This window comes from Pyrgilauda ruficollis, unplaced genomic scaffold (genome assembly GCF_017590135.1).
Source record: "Pyrgilauda ruficollis isolate IOZ18807 unplaced genomic scaffold, ASM1759013v1 scaffold359, whole genome shotgun sequence".
Taxonomy (NCBI): Eukaryota; Metazoa; Chordata; class Aves; order Passeriformes; family Passeridae; genus Pyrgilauda; species Pyrgilauda ruficollis.
The window spans coordinates 77,913-95,614 of NW_024525034.1; the positions used below are offsets into that span (position 1 = coordinate 77,913).

The window sequence follows — 17,702 nt, forward strand, 5'->3', positions numbered from 1 at the left end:
CAGAAATGGGGAGACGATTCCATAACCTCTCTGGGCAACCTGTGCCAGGGCCTCACCACCCTCACAGCAAAGAATTTCTTCCAAATATCTAATCTAAACCTACCCTCCTTCTGCATAATACCATTCCTCCTGTTCTTATCACTCTATGCCCTTGTAAAAAGTCCTTCAGCTCTCCTGTAGTCCCTTTAAGTACTGTAAGATGCTAGAAGGTCTCGAATCCTTCACTTCTCCAGTTTGAATACCCCAACTCTCTCTGCCTGTCTTTATAGAAGAGGAGCTCCAGCCCTCTGAGCATCTTTGTGGCCTCCCCTGGGCTTGCTCCAACAGGTCCACGTCTTTCTTGTGTTGGGATCCCAGTGCTGGACAGTTTTTCAGGTGGGGTCTCAGGAGAGCAGAATAGAAGGGGAGAATCCCCTCTCTCCACCTGCTGGCCATGCTGCTTTGGATGCAGCCCTGTAGGAATGCAGTTCTGTAGAAAGGGATATGTTTGTTGCAAATTTTGCATCCCTGAAATGCATAAGGATAATATAGGTTGCCCCATTCTATTTAATTTTGAGAACAAAATGGTATTCTGAAGGAAAATTTATTTTCTTCATTTTAAATCAATGTGTGATGAAAGGTAGCTGCATGGACTTCCATGACGCTTCTAAAATGAGTGGAAGGACCAACTATTTCAGAAATGAGCTGGCATGGAAGAATGCAGAAATTACTGTTTTGGAAGTTGCAAGCACTTTCTCTAAATTGCTTTGGAAGTCATGTACAAGAAACTGATGTAGCCATGGTATATTTAGCCTTTCTGCTTATGCAGGTATTTGATTATTTTTTGTTTAAGGGGATTTAAATTTTAACAGCAAGCTTAAAGATTTGACACCGAATCTCTGAATTACCATTCATACTTGGAAAAAGTGAGACTATTTTTTTCCCCTGTTATGAGTTCTACTTAATTGCATCCTGTCAGATAATCAATATTTGAAAGAGAGGCTTTTTTATGGTACTGGATATAAAAAGTATTTTCATCTTACTAAGTGTGTAATTGTACTCTTTTATTCAAAAGGAGAAGGGGGGGAGTGGTAAAATAATTTTTAAATCCCCCCCACTATTCTCAGGAAACTGTTTATTATCTTGGGTCTCTATCTATAGTTTCTTGGTAATAATGTTCTCACTTAAACTGGGAAAAAACTTAGAATCTGAATCATCTAGCATTGAGAAATAAGTCTCGGCTTATTCTCGCTATAGCCTTAAGTAGTCTTTTATATATGTTGCTTCCCATTGCCCCAAAGAAACAAAATTACTCTGGGAGCATAGTTTATTTTTGCAAACACACTTTGCAATGTTGATGGCTTCTTCACTTAAAACTTATACAAGATTGTGTTGTTTTTTTTTTTGTGTAGTATATGCTTCAAAGGACCCAGGACCAAGATGAAAATGTTGCTTTGGAGGCTTGTGAGTTTTGGCTGACTTTGGCTGAACAGCCAATTTGTAAAGATGTATTATGTCGGCATCTGGCTAAGTAAGTATTAAGAATTAGAACTAGTTATTTTGAACTAGTCATCCTTAAACTTCAGTTAACTTTTTCCTGGTTACTCTTTTGGAGACTGTATCTAGCTTGCTGTATGCTTGGGAGGAGTTTCTTCTAGCTAGTCCTTGTACATATTAAAAATGGCTGTATCACAGAGGTCACTGAAAAGACTTGAGGATTTCAGACTTGGCTCCTGAGGCAACCTAAACTGTGTCACTGGTGCTTTATCTCAAGCTTAACATCCTGTTAAGTATCAGATGGAGGCAAAGGTATACTAACATGTGCTTAAGCTTAAACAAACATCTCCACGTGACATTACCTATAATATCTGGTGTACCATGAACATGTTTTCTTGACAACTGCTATTGTGAGCATTTCTGTGCAATGCTTCTATGTGCATAGTCATGCCAGGGGTTCCCCATCTTTATGAAGACATAACAAAATGGCAAGATCATTTAGATTTAGGAATCAATTTCATATCAATTGCCAGGGCAATTTAAGCTTGAAAGCATGTATAATGTGTTTTTCATGCTTCTTCAGACTGACAGTAGTTTTTTAAGCTTCAAAAACTTTTTTGTAAGTTTCAAAAATTATCATAAGCTTTAAAATGTAGATCTTTGATTGAACAGGAATTTAACACCCATGCTTGAGATTTAAACAGCTGCATGTCTTCAACAGTGCTAATAACTTATTTCCAGACTAAAGACTTTTTCAATAGGAAACAAATTCTTCAGTGTTCCCAGTAAATGAAGACCCAGTTTTTGATATATGCATGGAAGGTTTTTGAAAATGCTAACGCAGTTCTGTCTGTGATTCTGCTCTTCCAGTGAAAGTGTGGAGAGAAGAGATGCATTATTTTCAGCAAAAATGACAATTTTAGATGTAAAGCAATTTTTAAAAAAAGGGAGGGACTTTACAAATTTCAGTTTTTATAAGCATTTAGAAAACAGAATGGAGATTAATGCAGCTGCTGTAGCAGTACCGGAATAGGAATTGAAAATAGAAGAACCAATGTTATGAGAAATTACTTTTGAGTTTTAAAATGTTTTTACTTAAATCCTACTCTTATAGCTAAAAATACAAAAGAATGATAGCACAGTTCTTGATTCTACCTACCTCCTTCCCAACACACATATTAATACTAGTCACCTTCTCAGTATAAATTGTAAACCTCTTTTGTCATACATGAACATTGACATTACAACAGCTTCATCCTTGGTTTTTGGGGTTTTTTTAAGAAGCTTTTAAAGTTCTAGTAAAACAGATAAGAGTAACATTACATATCTCTTATCTTTCAATGTCATTGTTGTTGAAAGCAACTTGTTTGTTGGCAAGTATTTTTGATTAGGGAGCTATATAAATTTGACAATACTCGATTATAACCTTAGGGGTTTTTTTTATATTAGATTAAGTGGGACAAGATCTTCTAGAAACCTGTTTAATATCTTGTTCCATTTTGCTCCTGTAGGTTTTTTATAAAATATATACCTCCTGCATACTTAATGAAGTATGATGCAGAAATGCCAAGTAATGGGTTTTAATCTGAATACTTAGTGTTCTTTCATTGAAAGTTTAGAAGGTAATTGTTGTGAACAAGTGGTTTCAGCTTCTCAGACCCACCATCAAAGGTACTGGCAAAAAGCAAGTTTTAATATGTATTTATGAAAGTGTGACTTTACAGAGTTTGATGGCAAGGCTCACTCTATTACTACATAGAAGAAGCATACATAGGAAAATTGGATTAGAATCAATTTAGAATGATTTGCATGGAGACCAGGAATGCAAAAGGGGTAAGGGTGCAAAGGATATGGATACAAAAGATAAGGGTGCAGAAGACTTTAGCAGCACTTAATCATTGACTAATTTAACATTTAAAAAGTTATTCAGTAGGATTTATTACAGTTATAACAGTGACTAAATTATAGATTCACTATAGAAAACATTCATACCATAATCAATTTACACACGCACAGGTAAACTCATGTCTACACCTATTTCTAGGTGTGTAAATGTACCTATCAAAACCTCCCCTCAGGTTCAGTGGAATACGTCAATTTCCTTTGCATTTCCCAACAGGCAAGGGTTGCACCTGGAGGAGCATGGAGACAGGGGGGAAATATCAGCCTAGGCCTCATCATCAGTAATGGTCCTTTGAGGACCAAACTTGAGGGTTTGTGAGCTCTGAGAGGCCCCACTCAGAGGGAGGTGCTGACTCAGCCCACTGCAGTCCAGGAGAGCTCAAAGGGCCTCACTGACCCAAGCTGATAACTACTGGGCTTTTTTCCTAGAAAGTCCAGTAACAATGGTACCATTCCACTTGGGCTGTGATTAATTTTAAAAAAGTTTTGTAACAATGGTACCACTTCACTTGGGCTATGAATCAGGTAAATTATTTACCAAGGCTAACAAGGATAACTGCATATCCTTGTTCTTCACTTTGGTCAGGCAGATGATATTCCTGTCATGATCAGTGTTCCCACCTATATCATGCAAGAGCTCCTGGCACAGTCAGAGACGCTTCAGTGCCCAAGTGGTATGGTCAAGGGATGCTTCACCGCTCAGCTGGTTCAGTCAAGATTTGTCCAGAGTTTCTGAGGTCATAGGGCAGGCCCAAGGATGGGGGGGATGCACCACCACAATGCCCCCATGACTAAAATAAATCTCTCTTGCTCCACAGAGCAGTGGTGTGGTTGCCTCTTGCCACTGTGCCTATACACAAGTTAATGCCATGTTCCAGTTGTAATTTGAGGGAAATTTTTGTTTAGTTCATATTGCCATTGAGATGCATGACTTATTGCTGGCCTGAATACCTTCAGAAACAATACTCCTCGGCTGCAGAATATAGAGAGACTGAGTCTTGCTGTTGCTTGGTCAGTCCATGGTGATTTCAGTATTTACTTGATTTGGCATGTAATACATATATTTATTTTTACGGATTAATTTCTGTAGTGAATGTGTTTATATGTGAAAGACTTGGCTTTTTTTTTCCCTAGTCCTTTTTTTTTTTTTTTTTTGCCATACATCATTACCATTGGAGACACATGGCCATAACCAGTTTAATAACTAAGTAAAGTTCTAATAAAGACTAATGATGACTAATGTCAAGATCTCTGCAATGTCAGAGACTTGTCTTAAGGAGTGATACTTGAAGTAATCACAAAAGGATAGGAGGGCTCAATGTAGTTAGACTTCCATCCTTAAGAGTAGCGAGGTAGAGTTTTCAGCCACAGGTAAGTAAAGTGACAAATGGTATACAGGAGAGCCAACATAATAACTTGTTTATCAAGCATATTTTGGAAGTGTGAATTCTTACTGAAAAGCTTTTGACTTAATTTCTGAAAGGTACTTCAAAATAGATTTTATCATGTGGAAGAATATCCTATTTTTAAAGTGTAAAACTCAGTTGTGCCATCTGGCTGCATCTAGTTAGAAGTTAACACTTTTCAGATTACAAAGTAGTAATGAACCTCATGAAATGGAGTATGGTTAAGGTGCTGACTTGTTATTAGGCTAAATTTTTGTCTGGGGTTTTTTGTTTGGTTTTATTTTGTTGTTGCTGGCGGGGGGGGGGGGGGGGGGGGGGGGGGTTTTGGTTGCAGCCAAAGTTATGGACCAGCTAACTGAAAACCAGCTTGCTTTACTTATGTGTTATTTTGACATAGAATCTCTTAAGTTGGAAGGGACCCATAAAGATCATCAAGTCCAACTCCCTGATGCTTGCAGGACTATCTAGCACTAAATCATATGACTAAAAGTGTTGTCCAGATGCTCCTTGAACTCTTGTCAGGCTTGGTGACATGACCACTTCTCTAGGGAGCCTGTTCCAGTGACTTGACCACCCTCTCAGTGAAGAACCTTTTCCTAATGTCCCGTCTGAACTTGCCCTGATGTGGCTTCATTTCATACCCTCGGGTCCTGTCACTGGTCACTAGACAGGTGAGATCAGCACCTCCCCCTCCACTGGCCCCCTTGAGGAAGTTGTAGATTGCAATGGGGTCACCCCTCAGCCTTCTCTTCTCCAGGCTGAACAGACCAAGTGACCTCAGCCACTCCTCATAAGTCTTGCCCTTGAGACCCTTCACCGTCTTCTTTGGATGCTCTTTAATAGCTTTATATCTTTCTTATATTGTGGTGCCCAAAACTGCACACAGCACTCGAGGTGAGGCCGCACCAGTGCAGAGCAGAGTGGAACAATCACCTCCCTTGCCCAGCTGTTAATGCTGTGCCTGATGCACCTCAGGATATGGTTGGCCCTCCTGGCTGCCAGGGCACTGCTGACTCACATTCAACTTGCCATTGACCAGAACCCCCAGGTCCCTTTCTGTAGTGCTGCTCTCCAGCCTCTTGTTCTCCTGTTTGTCTGTACATCCAGGGTTGCCCCATCCCAGGTGCAGAATCCAGCACTTTTCTTTGTGAAACTCCATATGGTTGGTGATTGCCCAGCCCTCTCATTTGTCTGTCTCTCTGCAGGGTGCTTCTGCCTCCAGGGAGTCCACAGCTCCTCCTACTTTAGTATCATCAGCAAACTTAGTTAATGTACATTTGATTCCTGCTTCCAGATCATTTATAAAAACATTAAAGAGCACTGGCCCTAAAATTGAACCCTGGGGAATCTACAGATAACCAGTTGCCAGTCTGATGTGACCCCATTTACTATAACCCTTTGAGCCTGACCTGTCAGCCAGTTGTTCGCTCAATCTATTATAAACCTTTCTAGCTGTGTGCTGGACATTTTGTGCAGAAGGATACTGTGAGAAACAGTATTGAAAGCTTTGCTAAAAATCCAAAAATCCTCACATCTACTGGTGTCCCTTTGTCAGCTAGATGGGTGACCTTGTAAAAGGAAACTAAGTTGGTTAAGCAGGACTTCCCTCTCACGAACCTGTGCTGGCTGTTACCAATGACTGCGTTGTCTCTCAAGTGTTTTTCAATAAGTCCCAGAATAAATTTCCCCATAATTTTACCAGGTGCTGAAGTGAGATTGACAGGCCTGTAGTTACCAGGGTCTTCCTTCTTGACATGTATCAATATTTCTTTGTAGACTGATACCTGTGCTGGTAAATGGTATGAAATATTCAGAGATTGATATTATTCTGTTAAAGGTAAGCATTCCTTTCTTTTATACTCAGTAAGAATATCTGGTTAGCTTCTGACTTGTAAATCAGAATGGTTAAGCTGGTAGACCAGATCTGGTCTACCATCTGTTCAATGGAGATTTAGCTTTCTGGGGCAAGGTGTGCTGTTCCAAAAACTGAATGCAACTGCTGCCATGTTTGTTGGAAAATAATCTGTGGGTTTTCCTGCTTTGCTCCTCTCCCCTTCCACCCAATTTTGGCAGAGCTGGGATACTTTTACCCATGAATTACTGCAGCAAAGCAGCCTATAAAGAAATTATCAGAATTAATTTTAATGCCCTTCTCGCTTGAACTACACAGCTTTTTCCATCACAACATTTTAGAATGTGTCTGTGTACTAGAATTTCTCTCTCTTCTTCTTTCTAATTCCTTCCCATCAAGAGTAATTTCTTAACAAGAAGAGTACTTTGTGCTTTTCTGTGAGATTACCTCTGTTGCTTCCGTTTTCCTGAAATATTTCTGGTAAATACTGTATCACAATGCAGGAACAATGGCATTTTTAGTTAGCTAGGCAGCACAAGTGGGATGTGAATTTTTCACACGTTTATAAAATATTGAACTAACATTTGCACTACATTCTTAACTTCCTTGAGCAATATAGTTGCACTGGTTTATCTGATAAAACATTTTTTGGCAGGGGGATGTTGAAGAAGATGAAGCTATTCCAGATAGTGAACAGGACATAAGACCTCGTTTTCACCGTTCGCGGACAGTAGCTCAGCCACATGAAGAAGATCGTATTGAAGATGATGATGATGATGACAATGATCTTGATGATGATGATGATACTATTTCTGACTGGAATTTAAGTATGTCAAAGTAATGTGTAAAATGTTTTAAAATATAGCTACTTGCATAATACAAGAACCACAGTAAACAGAGGAGTTTTTGTATAGGAATACTGAGGCTTTGCTTTTAAATAGAAAATGAACTATCTGCTGATATAATTGGTGTTTTGGGCAGAGGGGAGTCTTTCAGGTGATGTTTTGGCTATATAACTATTGAAAAATCTAGCCACCTCTAAACTTATTTTGAATATGGCCAACAGAGCTGCAAACATCTACTAGATGCAATTCAACAGAAGCTTTGGATTTTGAATTTTAATTCTACAAGGTAATAAAAAACTTGTATTACTGTTTACTTTAGTAAAAGTTTTTGTGGTGGGTTGACCTTGGCTGGATGCCAGGTGCCCGCCAAGCCACTCTGTCACTCCCTTTGCCAGCTGGACAGGGGAGAGAAAATGGAAAACAACTAGTAGGTTGAGATAAGGCAGTTTACTAAAGCAAAAGTGAAAGTTAATGTGCACACAAAGAAAGAGGAAAACAAAATAGGTTTATTTTCTCCTTCCCATCAGTGACCGATGTTCAGCACCATCCCAGAAGCAGGGCTTCAGCACTTGTAGGGGTTGCTCCAGAAGGCAAACATTTTAAATAATGAATGCCATCCCCTTTCCTCCTCCCTCCCTTAGCTTTTATATCTGAGCTGACATCATATGATATGGGATATCCCTTTGGTCAGTTTGGGTCAGCTGGCCTGGCTGTGTCCCCTCCCAGGATCTTGCCTGTCCCTACCCTACTGATGGGGAGTGGAATGTTGAGACAGTGCTGTTGCTATGCCAGCATTGCTCAGCAGTAACCAAAACACTGGTGTGTAAACAACACTTTACCAGCTCCAAATGCAAAGCACAGCGCTGTGAGGGCTGCTATGGGGAAATGAACTCCAGCTCAGCCAGATCCAATACAATCTTACACATTGGTCTTAGCTTAATAATGCTTTCTTTTAGTTCAGTCTTCCCTCTATATCTGGTTTGTGTTTGATTTTTTTCTTCCTCCTACATGCTACTACTGACCACTATTACCAGTAGTTCAGATGTACAGATGAATGTGCCTTGCAGCTTACAGATCAAACAATTTTGAGACATATATAAATTTTAAAATAATACTGATAATACCATTATTATTATTATAATTTAGAAGACAAAAAGCACAAATATATTTTCCTTTGTAAAGTATATTTTTTATAGTTTTAAATTCATACTGCTATTCTTGTAGTCATTGTGTGTAGAGATTGCAGAATTAAATCAATATTTCCTGGAAAACATAACTGAAATGACAGAGGGTGCTCTGTGGTCCACAGTTTTGGTTAAGAAGATGAGGAAGCTAAAGCTCTCTAGGAAAGAGAGAGAACAGAACAGTTAAGAAATATGTTTTGATGTATGTTATCTGTACTTGACAGAATTTGGATTATCTGAATTTCAGAATTGTATGCCCTATTTCTTATCCAGTGTTCTGTATTTGACTTCCAATTTGAACAGAGAGGAAATGTCAGCACAGCCTGACACAGCAGCATTGGTTACTAATGAGACCTGGTAACTAAATATGGGAGTCCACCTTTTTTTCTTCTAGTAGAAAGCTGAAACAGCCTAAGCTGAAGCAGCAGGTGCTGGTCTTGGGGAGTCTGTGGTGTTTATTATTGTTTTTTAGTGGAGATCTGCTCTGAGTTGAGGGCTCATGTTTGGTTTTATTCAAACCTGTTGGACATAATCTAGAAGCAGAGTAGAAAAAATTTTCTATTTATTATCTATTCTAGTACTTGCTACCTCCCAACTGAAAAACTGTCTGTGTCTTCCTTGGGCGCACTAGCAGTTGAGATCCAGTTTAGGAATTTTGCATGTTACATTTGTTATGTATATTTTGCCTGATTACATGTTTTGTATATACTATTGTTTCAGTTGAATCAAGGAACTGAGATCATAATATGCTAGAAAAAAATACAGTATAAATTCTGTAATACGAGCATTCTTTATAAATCCATCTTAGCGTTATTTTTCTAGACATGTCAGCCCCACAGCAGAAAACCAGAGTAAGGATTTTTGAATCATGTTTTGAAGCTGTTCTTTTATGAGCTTTTGTGTGCTAAAATATGAGTTTAAAAACTTTCAAACAAATTTCAAAGTAGTGTTCTTTGTATAGGTGCATCATGGAATTAGGAGTTAGCTCAGAGCAAAAGTCAGTAAATTTATTTCAGTCTCTAGAGATTGATGATTTTGACTTTTTTTTTTGTTTTGAGATAGAGGTCATGTTTGAACATTTTCTTTTTAATCACTTGCTACTATTTTTTTGCTATTTCTCCTTAATTTCTTCGGCATGTTGCATTCATGTCACAGACCTTCCTTCCCTCTTTTGTAGTATTACACCATCCTGAAATGATGTAGTGTATATAATGTTGAAATATAATGGTGTGGTTCCTGTCTATTGGCGACGGAGAGAGAGGCAGGGAGACTGAGTGGTGGTCAGAATCCGAATTTATTGTGGACTACATATGCTTATATACTATTCTAGGAAGGCTAGTAATGTTTTACTACAATGATTGGGTTAATCATCACATAAACAAACTTATACATTTTTCAATATCTCTTGTTTGTAGAACTTGATTCAATCTTCTTGCTCTGTTTGTTCTTTGCCAAGGCATCCTGATTATCAAAATCTCTTATGCTAATCAGGTCCAAAGTACGTCACCTGTCAGTGAGTGTTTTAATATCCCTAGTGTATAAGTCCTTTTAGTGGCTATAAAAATGCTGCAAAAATGGCTCTCTAAAAGGTATGGCTTTGTACCAGAGCACAATGAATCCCTATGTATTGTAATGAATTTAAAGTATCTTTCCTCCTGATACCCTGGTGATGCCTAAAGAGGCTGACCTAGAACAGAGGCTAGGCAGAGTTAAAGAATAAAGTAGGTATTTATTAAAAGGCCTTAATGGATACACCTTGGGCAGTACCAATAGCCTGGCCAGGGCTGGACCCAAGATGGTCACAAGAGGGATGACCAGTCACAAGTTTTCACTTTTTTATAAGTTTTAGTTCATTTATATTGGGGTTAATTGTCCAATTACAGCTTCAGGTTATAAAGTCCCATCCTCCTGCTTTGCTCTCTTCAATTCACCATCATTTATGCTTTTTGTGCCCGAAGCTGCAACGGTGTCCTTGGTTCTCAGGCTGGGAAAGGATTGTTTTGTCTAACTAAACTGTGAAGAGAACTTGCTAACACTTAATATGAAGTTCAGAGTTACACGCTAAGGCAGTACAGAATCTGAAAAATATGAAAGATAAAACTTAAGGCATCACTGGCAGCTCAAAGTTAAAATGAGGATCATACTGTTTAACTACAACTGCTTGTATAATAAGAAGATTAACATTGTTAATTCCCCTCAGGGAAATGTTCTGCTGCTGCTCTAGATGTCCTGGCTAATGTATTTCGTGATGAACTTCTGCCACACATCTTGCCCCTTTTGAAGGAATTGCTTTTTCATCCTGAATGGGTAGTTAAAGAATCTGGTATCCTTGTTCTTGGAGCAATTGCTGAAGGTAAGGCAACAGTGCATATCAAGTTACTGAATTTGTATTGGTTCTAAAGCAGTTCTGGGTTTCCTTCTAGATTAATTTACTTGTGCAAGCAAGTATACATCCTTAGATGTTTGGTTTTGTTTTTAAGTGATTAATCTCTACATCTACTGGTTGATGACTGCAGTTACTTGTTTAATTTTTCATTTTCAAATCTGTGCATTTTTTTGAGGCTTCAATAACTTTGATAATTTCTTTTATTCCTCCCCTTTTTAACTCTGTAGCATATATTTCTTGGCCTCTCATGAAATATTACCTTGATTTGATACAACAGGAATATTTACATTTCATTCAGTGTTTTCAGAAATGGAGAAGACAAGTCCTATGACTTCAGTGCCCCGAGCTGCTTTTTGTGGATGGCTCACTGATTTAAATGTGTTAACTTCCATTTCTTTGTATTTACTTACAGTCTTGGCTTTTTGCCTATATTTCCATAATCTCTGTCCATTTTGGAAATTGAAGAAATATGTTTGGGTCCATGCCTGGATTATCTATCTTTTTTGACAGTGCCTAGTGAGCATATATTTTCTTTGTTGCTAGCAAGCATTTTTGTTGGTTTTGATTTCAAGTTAAGCAAGGTAAAAGTTAGTACTTCTTGCAAATCTCAGTGTATTACTGCCCTTGCTGACTCGAAGTGTGCAGCTTTTGTTGTTGGTCAGTATTTGTGTTATATTAGGAGAAAGCAAGAAGAAAATTTAATTTTTTAAGAAATCTTTTTTAGTGATATGGTGATTAGTTATCAAGGCGTAATCTTTCTCTGCTTGTTGTCTTGGTCACTCTGAATAGACCGGCATAAGACTTCCAAGCTTTGTAAACCAATTTTATTTGGATGTTCTTGCTATACTCCCTTTAATAAAGCAAAATTTATGGAGATTGGGGAAGCACTGAAGTAGAAATGTAGTTGGAATGAATGTAAATTTGATTGAGGATTTTAATTACTGTTTATGGTGTGGTTTCATTTTAGGACTTAACATAAATTAGGTAGACTTGCTTTGTATATTGGTAAAATGTATTACTACATGATAGAGGAAGAAAATATATCCCTTCTAGGAAATAACAAAAAGCTCTATTGTGTTTTGTAATTCTCATACTGTAATAGCTATATTTTTCCTTCTAGGCTGCATGCAGGGTATGATTCCATATCTTCCTGAGCTGATCCCTCACCTTATTCAGTGCCTCTCTAATAAAAAGGCTCTTGTGCGCTCCATCACTTGCTGGACTCTTAGTCGCTATGCACACTGGGTAGTTAGTCAACCCCCAGACACATACTTGAAGCCATTAATGACCGAGTTGCTAAAGCGCATTCTGGATAGCAACAAGAGAGTACAAGAAGCTGCCTGCAGGTGAGTCAAAGCTTAAACAAAAAGTACTATCCATGACACTGCTTTTTCATGGGAAAATATTTTAATGCCTTAATTGATTATTCTATAACTCCATTTCTAGCTCCTAATGGGGTTTTTTTCCTTTTAAATTGGGGTGGGTTCAGCTTCTTCTGAAATCATCACAACTGAGTTGTGGTAAAACAAAACCAGATAATTTGTCTTTCTCTTGTCTAGTTTGTTTTTAGAATATATGAAAAGCAAACTAAACAATCCATTGCTGTAAAAGAAATTATCTGTATGTCACACCTGTTTATTTCAATATTTGAAATTTTATTGACCAAGAATCTGGCTTTTATAGGCCTATGAACAAGGTCAATATGGGAAAACTATCCTATCATTGCATTAGCAATGTTTATATTTAGCTCAGGATTACCAAAAAATTTGACTTACAACTATTTCAAGGGATATTCCCTTTCTCTTGAAAGGAGATCCTTGGAGGTAAGATTCCCTTCTGTCCCTTGTCTGCTGATATTTAAAAAAAAAAAGAATAGACACACCATTAATGGAATGGGTATACCACTTGTGCAGGAAGCTCAGCAAATAAAGCTTTTACATGTCAGTTTGTGTAGGGCAGGAGTACACAGCAGTCTGCCAAGAAAGTTCCTTCATAAAGCAGGATTAGATCTGTAACATGTATACATAAAAGGTTTTTAACAGAATATTTTAAAATTTTGCTCATCAGAGTTTAAGAGCTGAATCTTTGTGTTCAATCAAAATAGATTGAGTTTGTCTCAATAATACAATTGTGAAAACATACCTTGGATGAATTTAAAGACTAAATACAGTTCTATGTTTAAACAGGAATGGGTAGTTTAGGGCATTTTGGGGTGGTCTTGTTTTGTTTTTTACAAGATACTGACTGACATATTTGGGGTGGGTTTTTTTTGTCCATCAGTGCCTTTGCTACTCTAGAAGAGGAGGCTTGTACAGAGCTTGTTCCTTATCTTGCATATATACTTGACACTTTGGTCTTCGCATTTAGTAAATACCAGCATAAAAACCTGCTCATTCTTTATGATGCTATAGGAACTCTAGCAGATTCTGTAGGACATCATCTAAATAAACCTGTGAGTATACCTTATGTTCATTAGAAAAGCTCATCATATATTGAAAAACTGTGAAATGGGATTTTAAAGAAATTGGTAGAATGTGTGTGCTAATTTCTAATGACTTTTTTGTTGTTTGTAACCACTTTCGGTATAGCTAAGCTGCTCTGTCTTTCCAATGCATCAAAGCACATCATCATTAGGGATTGCTTTATCCAAGAGTGGGATAGATGTGCATTTTATATCTAAAAACACAGAATCCTTTGAGTAAATCACAGAGAGCACAGGCAAGTGTAGTGGGGTTTTTGTAGTATACATGTTCATTAATAGGATATACATATATGTCACATGCATGCTGTTGAAATTTGGTTTATTTCTCTATAGTGCTTCACATGACATAGACAAACTAGAATAAAACAATTCGGGTTGTTGCCATGGCATTTTATTTGCCATTCAAGACTCCACACTATCAAAGGACATATTTTCCAATCTCTCTCTGGCCCTGGCCAGCTTGACTTTTGACAGCACCAGGAGGAAGCTAAATGGGAGCTCCTGGTAATGGTGGGACTTTCTTCAGTCGCTTAAAATATTGTATCTTTGGACATAGCATTAGCTGGCAGCATCTGTTGTCTCTTTGGATACTTTCTGGGAGCAACAGTACTACAGGGATGCCTTGCTTAATGTCCTTGTGACTGTGACAGCAGTGGCCGAGAAGATGCAACATTTTATACAGAATTGGTAAGTGCGCATTTCTGGAGGGATAGAAAATTACTTTCTTCATGGATGAATAATTGAATGAGGAACAGGTTTCAGGAACTTCTGGGGATAGAGTTGTAGCATCAGGGCAATGGAAGATGATTGAGAAAAGCAGGTGGCAGATGTACAACCAGATTGTATTGCTGGTGAAAACATTTTCTGTAGCCCCTGAGTCAATCCTATAGATATGTAACAACCCAGGCAGCTACTAAAAGTTGCTAGACTGAAGCCAAACCTGGAGGAAAAGATTTGTTTTGCAAAGGTACTTATGTGCCTCAGCAAAAAATCTTATGACATAAAATTTAAGTTCTAATATTCAACTACTTCTATATATTTCAACAATGGTTAAATTACAGTGTATATATATATTTTTTTTTTCTCCTGAAAAAGTAGAATATATTCATTTTCTAGCTTTGAAATAAACTAGTATGCAATTGAGTGCTTCAGTAGCTGATGCATTTTCATCTTAAACAGGAATATATTCAGATGCTAATGCCTCCATTAATCCAGAAGTGGAACATGTTGAAGGATGAAGATAAAGATCTCTTCCCTTTATTGGAGGTAAATGTTAAAATTTGAATATGTGTCTTTTGGGAATTGCCTCTTTTACTAAGGATGTTCCTACTAGGAAGTGTGACTATAAATGCTGTCAGTGTTAGGTATTTCCCATTATGGAGAAAATATTATGACAATAGTGAGAAATTTTTTTAACTGAGGAAATGTTATTAAGTTTAGCAGAAATCTTTTAGAATTATTTTTTTCCCTGCCATTCTTAGGTGTTTTCTTTGGGATTCTTTGTTTTTAAAAAATTGTTCCATCCCTGTTGTTCTTGTCTTCTCTCCCTGCTTTCCCTTCTTCCCTTCATTAAAAAAATTACCAACAGGCTGAAGGTATGAACCAGACAATGTAGTCTGTTCTCTGTGCATTCCAAGTGTGAAGCAGGAAAACACTTCTAGAGAAATTAGTTTCATAACTCTTGGGTAATGTTAGGGCTTGTACATTGTCAGCATAGTGAAGTTTAGTGTAAATGCTAGCTGAATTATAGTAATTGTCTTCATATGAACTGTCTTGGCACCTTGAAGAAGATGCTGCTCCTGAGAAATTTTCTCAACTGACATACATAGGAGAGAATAACAATTAGCTGAGAGTTGCCTTGGCTCAGCTAATCAGTACAACCTTTCCAGGTTGTTTTTACTTAAACAGTTACTTGTGGGTATACTTAAAATTATTTTAATTTACTACACACAAGTAAAGGGTACTTGGGGGAGGTGAAGAAAGTTAGTGTCTCTCACTTTTTTTCCTTCTTCTTTATTTTATTCCAGTGCCTGTCGTCAGTTGCTACAGTCAGTTGCTACTGCCTTGCAATCTGGATTTCTTCCATACTGTGAGCCTGTGTACCAGCGTTGTGTCAATCTGGTGCAGAAGACTCTTGCACAAGCCATGGTATTTTTCTATTGCTATTCCAATGTTTTCAGAATATTTCCTTAAACCAATGTATTAACTATGTAAAGTTAGGGGTTTGCAGAGAGATTTGTAGTATTAATTATTGAATATTTAAATGAAGCTGCAGTTCTGAAACTTGTTTTTACTTTTATGCATGCCCCTGAGAAAATCTAATACTCATTTTGAAAATGCATAATTATTTGTTACAGTTGCACAATGCTCAGCCAGACCAATATGAGGCTCCAGATAAAGATTTCAGGAGGCAACATTGAACAGCTAGTGGCTTGCAGCAATATCCTGACACTAATGTACCAATGTATGCAGGTGAGATGAGTAATCTGTTTAATCCAAGAATTTTCTTTCTAAAGAGAATCAGAAACACTTCTAGAATTGTCAGGTTTTTTTCTTCCTCCTTTTAGGATAAAATGCCTGAGGTGCGGCAGAGTTCTTTTGCATTGTTAGGTGATCTCACAAAGGCGTGTTTTCAGCATGTTAAGCCTTGCATCGGTATGTTTCTTTTGCATATTAAATAATTAATTTGTTTTACAAACTGATAGGAGGATGGTTTAGCCATTGTTAAGTTCCCTTTTCTGTGGGTTACCTTGTCATGGTGTAGATTTTAGTTTTCCTTTATCAGCAAGGGTCTGTAGTCTTTTCTCCTTTAAACTGTGTGTTTTAAGATGTGTTGTTCTTTTTGTAGACAGTGCAAAAATTAACTTTGTTGCTTGATTTTTATAATGTAACATGCTTCCTGTTTTGCTGGATTACAGAAAAACAGATGTACTTAGACTTCCATTAGAACAGTTGCTTTGTAGGTTTTTTACTCTACTAGAATCTATGAATACTTGGATAGGCTTGAAATTTTAATTTTAGTGAAATATTAGTCACAAAGATTGATTAAAATGACAGATGTTATAATCTAAGCTGGGATTTGCTTTCTAGGCTTCATTGTTGTTGGCTGTTGCGGTTTTTAGGGGGGCTTGGTGTTGTGTTTGATGGTTTTCTGTTTTTGTTGCTGAAGGGGGTGTTTGTTTTGGAGAGAGGTGTTTGGTAATTTTTTTTTAGCACAGCTGAATACATAGCTATCCAGGTGTGCTTTTCTTTCCCTACTCCTGGGAAGGGGATAAAAAAGGTTTCTAGAGTTACATCAATGTAAAATCTATTAGAAATATTTTTAAATCATAGTTTGAAAGGATTTGCATTGATCTGCTTAGGTTGCATCATCCAGATTAATCTGATATATAGCAAAAATACAGCTCTTGTTAATTCAAGTGTAATGCTTTACAAGAATTTAAATACACTTCTATGATTTTTTTTTAACTCCCTCTTCTTGTGATCTTACAGTAATAGAACAAGATGGTTGCTTGTATTGTGTGGTGAGATTTTAAAATGTTGTTCTTTCTAGCTGATTTCATGCCCATTTTGGGAACAAACTTAAACCCTGAATTCATTTCTGTGTGTAACAATGCCACCTGGGCTATTGGAGAAATCTCCATCCAAATGGGTAAGATTTTTTTTCTTGGAATATTTGCATATTTAGAACGGTTTGTTTGGGTTGTGGATTGTTTTTTATTTCTAGTGATGCTTTCATGTTAAAAATTTAAATTCAGTTTTACATCCTTGTCTTTGACAGTAAGTTCAATGTACCAGATCTAAATAGATTATATATATTAATGGTCATTTTCTTCTGAATGTTTTTTTTTGGCTGTTTCAGGTATAGAGATGCAGCATTATATTCCAATGGTGTTGCACCAGCTTGTAGAAATAATTAACAGACCCAACACACCAAAGACATTGTTAGAGAACACAGGTATCCAAAAACTGAATCATTTATGGTTAAGGGAATTAATTTTTTTTCTACAATGATTAAAAAAAATTGAATAGAACTTATTTTATTGCTATATATTTGGCTTTTATAAGCAAAAAAACAACTGTTTTGGAGAAACTCTTACAAGTCTCAGTCTTGCAGAAAAACATCTATCATATATCTAGATTATTAAAGTTATTGCTTTCTCACCTTT

General features: G+C 37.2%; 1 protein-coding gene across 1 annotated transcript in view; it reads left to right on the forward strand.

The window, feature by feature from the left end:
- LOC121357899 (transportin-1-like) overlaps window positions 1-17,702 on the forward strand; it is a 106,702-nt gene that overhangs the window by 76,711 nt on the left and 12,289 nt on the right. The window contains 13 exon segments of the mRNA XM_041475598.1: window positions 1,392-1,510; window positions 6,561-6,621; window positions 7,292-7,463; window positions 10,866-11,018; window positions 12,172-12,397; window positions 13,332-13,503; window positions 14,713-14,799; window positions 15,574-15,681; window positions 15,891-15,937; window positions 15,939-16,005; window positions 16,101-16,188; window positions 17,087-17,185; window positions 17,396-17,491. Coding sequence (XP_041331532.1) covers window positions 1,392-1,510; window positions 6,561-6,621; window positions 7,292-7,463; window positions 10,866-11,018; window positions 12,172-12,397; window positions 13,332-13,503; window positions 14,713-14,799; window positions 15,574-15,681; window positions 15,891-15,937; window positions 15,939-16,005; window positions 16,101-16,188; window positions 17,087-17,185; window positions 17,396-17,491 — 1,495 coding nt within the window.